General features: G+C 42.9%; 1 protein-coding gene across 1 annotated transcript in view; it reads right to left on the bottom strand.

Moving 5' to 3' along the window:
* Positions 1-2,311: 2,311 nt before the first annotated feature.
* Positions 2,312-6,946, bottom strand: part of SARC_07397 (hypothetical protein) — a 5,524-nt gene continuing 889 nt past the window's right edge. The window contains exons 2-4 of the mRNA XM_014298671.1: positions 5,593-6,238; positions 3,677-3,957; positions 2,312-3,461 (exon numbers count right to left, since the gene is read on the bottom strand). Of these exons, the coding sequence (XP_014154146.1) occupies positions 2,619-3,461; positions 3,677-3,957; positions 5,593-6,238 (1,770 nt within the window). The 3' untranslated portion in view covers positions 2,312-2,618. The remainder of the gene's footprint in view (positions 3,462-3,676; positions 3,958-5,592; positions 6,239-6,946) is intronic.

The raw sequence follows: 6,946 nt of genomic DNA, 5'->3' as shown, positions 1-6,946 counted from the left end.
ACTACGTACACAACACACACACACACGCACACAACACACACACACACACACACACACACACGTATATATATGTATATATATCGATACACACACACATATATATATATATATATATATGTAATTGTATACTAGATATGTTTTCATAGCAGTATTCATATACCGTTGTTAACTATGTAGATATTTGTTGTTGCGTTGTGTACACAGATGAATACATAACAATGCGAAAGGAAAGAAGAACACCACACGGCTCGCTTTTTCAGATCCACAGATCTCTGACGCACCAAAGGACACTTCATGAACTTCTACCAACATACGTAGCATATCCGTGCCTGTGATTCAAAGCTCCTTCAATCCCGCTTTCCCACGACAGGTTATAAACATGAGTGTGCACAAGCATATACCTAAAAATGTTTAGATGTATGCATGTCTGTATTCATAAGCCCAATATGAGTATATGCACTGTTAAAACCGAAGCAAGAACCATCGTACACATGGGTATATACATGCACATGCATGAATATACAACTATACATACGCTCAATGAGAGCATATACACTGTGGAAATGGAAGCGACAACCATCGTATACGTTATATACACATTCATATGCCTTATGATACAACTATACGTACGCTCAACGAGTGTATATACACACACACATTAATATGCCTAAAAATATAACTGTAAGTCAGCTCAATGCAGTCATATACACTGTTGAAACTGACGCAACAACCACATTTAGCTCGTCTTAAGGTAGTTTATACCCGCACAGTCCACTTACTGACGGGTCATATAACAACCACTAACCAGCTTGTGATGTGCGAGGAAGTATGCATATGCATGTTTGTATGTATATCTACTTCCAAAACACATTAATGTTTGCTTACTTGGGGATTGGCTATACCTGCACACGCGGCTCATGACATCTCCCAACAAGGGTCTGAGAACCTTTGTAGCATCATAACTGTCATCGACTCTCCATTACCCTCACTCTCTCATGGAATATACATCTCTCTGCGTCTCCACGCATTTCCTATACGTTTCAATATGCCTTGGCGTAGTCTACATGGGATGCGAGATAAAATCGAGCAGATTCTTCATAGAGCCAATTCCCTGGTGTCCTGTTGGTTACCCGTCACCGCCCACCTGTGCACGGCGTGCATGCGACTCACCACACCATCGTCGCAGGGCTATATGTGAGAAAATAAATACTCAATGCTGAGCACATCAAGAATCTTTCACAGCACATAAAAGCTTATAACCACGTGCATTTTGGGTGCCTTTCATCATATCACAGAAGGATTTGTATCTTGGTATGCTCGATTCCACGGTTGCGTTCAGAGCTATTCACGATAAGGAAACTTATGATTGGGTGTGTTACAGGTCTGTTCTGATACAGTTACTCTTGTAGTTGAAACCAGCATTAGGATCCGATAGATCGTGTTTTACACACAGCAGGTACACAGCCTGACTGCATCAATTCTATAATATCCTCTGGGGTAGTAATGCCTGGTCCACGTAACAAGGAAGGACCGAGGTAATTTATAAGTGGGTCCGGTATCACTGAAGTTATTGTCTAAAACTCTCATCTGTACAAAAGTGCCCTAGTACAACACACATACACGGAGTTATCATTATCCATTGTTCCAAGTCTACATTTCTCCAATAGTATCCCAACGCAAGGTAGCTAGCACATGCATCAATTGCAGCAGATAAGTGCTCGAGTGCGAGCTCATAGGAAAAGTGCTGTGACCTATGTTATATTTCGCCCCCAGTCCATCTACACCTACACAATTCACTTGGATGTACACATGGCCGATTTTTTTTAGGGGGTTTTCTCCTACTGAAGCTTCGCAAACCAGACGCGTACGACGATTAAGACAAATTGCAAGCACAAACTCGTGTGAAATCATCCGTGAACACTGAATATGCAATCCATATACTGGCACACTCCCGACTCGACCTTCTGGGCTTCATCTAGCACAATGCGCCACCAATTCCGGGACACCAACACGGTTCGCTTGGGTGTGTACTTGACCTCAAATCGCCTAGCTCAGGTGGTCAGTTCGCGTGCGTAGTACACATCCCTCGCCAGCACACTGTACAACGTGACAACGAGATCGTCCGTGCCAAATGACAATAGGTATTGGGAAGGAATAAGGTATTCCGCAAGGATATGTGAGCAATTGAGGGGATGTCACATGACAAGCCTGTCAGTTAGGACTTCGACCTTCTACTTCGAGAGCTTAGTGCCCATTCGTAGGACACATGCTTCCCTAGTACACTGTACAACGTGATGATGACGTCGTATGCGGCTATTCCAAAAAAGTGAGCTACTAGATAGGTGTACGTAGATATATGTATTGGTGAATAAACAAGTATTCAACAGGCATACAGGCCTGTAAGTTATTGGTGAGTGGTATTTTCGAGGATTTACACACAACAGCGGTTAGAGGCTTTAGAGATCTGTACAGAAAGATTCTCGTATGCATCATGGATCTATATTTCTACTACTACTACATTTATTGTATCAGTTTTTAAATGGATGATACCACGTATTACGGCTAATTACTGAAGTCCCACGTAATACGTATTAGGACTGTTGAAGCTCGACTCAAGTTCAAGCCAACTTGGATGAAGAATTATCGACTGCGTTTGAAGATTCCTTAACTGTGTAAGTATCGGGCGTCTCGACCTCGTTCTCCAGTAACTCTTTCTCCAACTTACTCTGGAACTCTGTCAAGAAATTGGGATTATAGGTTTCACAGAAACCAGTCCATCGTTCGAAGTTTGAACAGAATTTGGGGTTTCTCACCTCCCCATGGTATTCGTCCGCGCGTCCGGTGAGAATCATCTCCAGGTAACGATCATTCTCGACAAGATGCATCTCCGTGACGTTAGGCATGAAGATATAAGTAAAGAACAAGCTGATGAAGGATACGACAGAGCAGACCGCAAAAATAATATCCGTGTCGAGGTACCCAAAGACAATGGTGGCCGTCAGAGCACCTGTCATACCACACATCGAACTCAGGCCGTGGCAAGTGGCACGCAGGGCAACGGGGTACACCTCTGTCGGAGTCACGTAGGTGGTCATGTTCGGCCCACACTGTCCGAAGAAAGACGTGCAGATGTACAGGAACAGCAACACATTCGCATCTAACGAATCAAACAGTGCAGCGCACACGGCAAACAGAATACACATCATCGTAAACCCAAACAGCTGTAGGCGACGGCGACCGCACCAAGGCCTGTCAATGAGTGATGCCGCCACATAGTAACCGATAAGAGCTACAAAGTTGTTCAGGCAGATGTACAGGTTGACTGTGATAAGGCTTCCATCCGGCACCAGTTGGGCGAATATTGGACCGCTGAACAATTTGTTGCCGTAGAAGGCAACATCCCAAAGACACCAGCAGCCAGCGGTCGCGATGATACGACTCCAGTAGTGCGTGAAGGCCACCTACAGACAAGAGCGGAAAGAAAATCGATACACTGTTTGCGTTGGTGTTGGAATATGTTGAAGGTCATGCGTCCTGTCATGCACCTGCTATGGTAGCTCTATTGATAAAACATAAAGCAATTTGCTCCGAGTCTAAAACATTGCAAGACCAATGTCCATAATTTGAGAGAACGTTCCTAGATGATCCTGCACGGACAATAGATGTTGGTACTAACCTTATACTGGGCAATGGGGTTGTTAAGGTCAATCTTGTACTTCCCCTCCAAAAATTTGATATTCCGACGATCTTTAGCATCTTGCCAAACAGTTGATTCCTTCAGCCTGAAGTATCTGTAGATTGCCACAGCAGCGGCGATCACCACTCCAAGACCATAGGTGACACGCCATACGATCTCCAGATTCTTTTGAGAGTGCCCCATTGCATTAGCATCGTCTGCTAAACAGTCTGGACTGTTTTCTCCCACAATGACCAGAAGGAGAACGATCACACAGGAACCTGTTTATTGTTTAGTAGAGTGTCAGGATTGGTGGTTGTATTTGCCACGAGCCAACAGGAGTGCATGTATCCGCAAACCTCCCATATTCTCGAAGACGTTCACTCCAATGCTCTATGACTGGACAATCTCAGTAGATGCAGACTTCAGAGGGAGATTTTAAATATAAATCGGATATCCCCTCTTTACATGTGTATGCAACACGCCTTAGTACAGTCCACGTTAGGGAAACATAATATATTAGGCAATCAAATTTCGAATTAAGCATAGCTTAAGTCTGTTGAGCGTGGCTCCGGGACCAGATACAGAGACATGCAACTGCCAATTGATGAACTCAATATACATTATTGTAGTATTAGACATTGTACAGAGATATGCAACTGCAACTTCATGAACTGTAAATACTATTACAATATCAGATATTGTACGAAGGCATGCAACTGTCATTCTAGGAACTCTATGAACGCTCGTGCAATATTATACATTCTACGGAGACATTTAACTGATATTTTATGATATCATAAACACTATTGCAATGTCAGACATTGTACGTGGACATGCAGCTGCCATTTTATGAATTTCATAAATACTATTGCAGTATCGGACATTGTACAAAGACATGCAACCGCCATTTTATGAACTCCATAAATACTATTACTATATTAGGCATTGTACGGAGACATGCAACTGCCATTTCATTAACTTTATAAACACTATTTTATAAACACTATTGCAATAATAGACATTGTACGGAGACATGTAACTGCCATTTTAGGAACTCTATGAACACTAGTGCAATATTAGACAATCCACGGAGACATTAAACGGCTATTTTATAATCTATAAACACTATTGTAATGTCAGACATTGCACGTAGACATGCAACTGCCAATTTATGAATTTTATAATACTATTGAAATGTTGGACATTGTACAAAGACACACAACTGGCATTTCATGAACTCTACAAACACTATTGAAATATTAGACATTGCACGGAGACATAGAACTGTCATTTCTGAAATCTATATACACTACTGCAATATTAGACTTTGTACGGATGCATGCGATTGCCATTTTATACTGTATAAACATTATTGCAATATTAGACATTGTACAGAGGCAAGCGACTGACAATTTGTGAACTCTATAGACACTATTGCAATATCAGACATTGTACGGAGACAAGTAATTGCCATTTTATGAAATCTATTAACATATAATTGAATCGCACTCCATGTCATTTCCTTTTGTTGTAAAATTAGGGCGTCACAACAATTTAAAAGAAGCGTACGATGTACATGTTTGGCTTTGTCCACTTGGATGTGACATATCACATAATGAGCGCATCTGCATACACGTGAGTATCTCAATCAAAGAGGGGCGAGGGGTTCTCGCATATATGTGCTGCATTGTGAAATCGTGTACGCATTGGTATGTATGCGAAACCTAAGCAAGTGAGTGGGAGTTCTGGACAGCATACGTACAAGTATATGCCGTATACGAATATACGACTACTGAAATAGGTGGTGATCAAATCAACTACTGGGGACATAAAACGAGAGCAGGATACATACCACAATAAAGTATGAACGGAAAGGTTTCAAATGAATCATGCACAGATCGAGTATACCATACCTGCAAAGGCGCCGATTCCCTGGCAACTGAAGGTCAAACCAACATCCTTGCCTCTCGACACACTGGTGGCATTCGCCTGAGACCGTTCGGCAGCAGAGGATGCACTCACGGGATACTCTCCACCCACTCCGAAACCAAAGACAAAATATGCGATGGCAAACCACAGGAAGATGGACTGCAACCCATTCACCGGCAGCGACATGGTCATGAAAAGACCAGCAATGGTCATGAGGACCAGGGTGGCAAGTGACCCAGCCCTCCTGCCCATGCGGTCAGCAAACATGGACAGCAATAACATGCCGACTATGACGCCCGCAAACTCCGTGAAGGATACGGAGTTGAGCACGCCTGCGTCGCACAGAACGTCGTCCGGATAGCTCCCATCCGCCGTGCAGTAGCTAGCGTCGGGGGTGACATTTTCAGTGCCGGGGAATAGATTGGGACATTGTACTGCATCTATACATACGGGTTCTTCGTCCGGACTCCAACAAGTAGGGTAGGCCTCGCCCCAGATGGTCTTTATCTGGCCCGTGCTGAAAATCATATATGACTCCATGAACATCCCCAAGCCAGGTATGAGCCACGCTAGCGTCCAACGCACCCAAGCCTTTACATCGTTGGCAGCGGGTACGTTATCGTTGATGATCTATAAGGTAGAGAAAGTTTTGTAGGCGCCGAAGATTTAGTTGTTGTTGTAGCGCATTCTCACAAAGTTGTTGTACTATATAATTATGTTTGAAACACGATGTTGTGTACTCTTACTCAATCGAGCTACTGCAAAACCACCTTGGGTGAATCATTACCCAAACATTAGCAACCCTTGGAATCACAATTCATGCCAGACGCAGAGTGGCGCCTGGTGGTCAAATCAAGCGGCGACTCCCATTACGCACTTGGACTAATGTGACTAGGCTAGCACTCGAAGGTTGTGCCAAACAACATGGATGCGATATGGCGCGTTAGTAAATTCCTAGAGCAGCAGTGAAAATACAACTTCAATATTAATCCCTAACGATCAAGTGCACATTGAATTAATACGCCCGCTTACAGCTGATGGCCAAGGGTTTAAGCATGGCATGTTTGTATTTTCAGCCTACATTACTCGCACGAGGTACATGATTAGTATTTGAGCAGTTGAACAGGATTTCGCAAGGACAAACAATACATTACAGAATATAATACAGAGTAAGTGATTGAATTGTAGCTTGGTATACAAGTCGTACGTCCTACGTCCATCACTATAAACGATATATATATATATATATATATATATATATATATACTATTCTACCTCGTACGTACTATAGTAGTCGTTGTCGAGACGTAATTACTAACATGGATACAGGCGTATACG

The sequence above is a fragment of the Sphaeroforma arctica genome (assembly GCF_001186125.1).
Source record: "Sphaeroforma arctica JP610 unplaced genomic scaffold supercont1.582, whole genome shotgun sequence".
NCBI lineage: Eukaryota > Ichthyosporea > Ichthyophonida > Sphaeroforma > Sphaeroforma arctica.
This window is presented reverse-complemented; position numbering and strand designations above follow the sequence as displayed.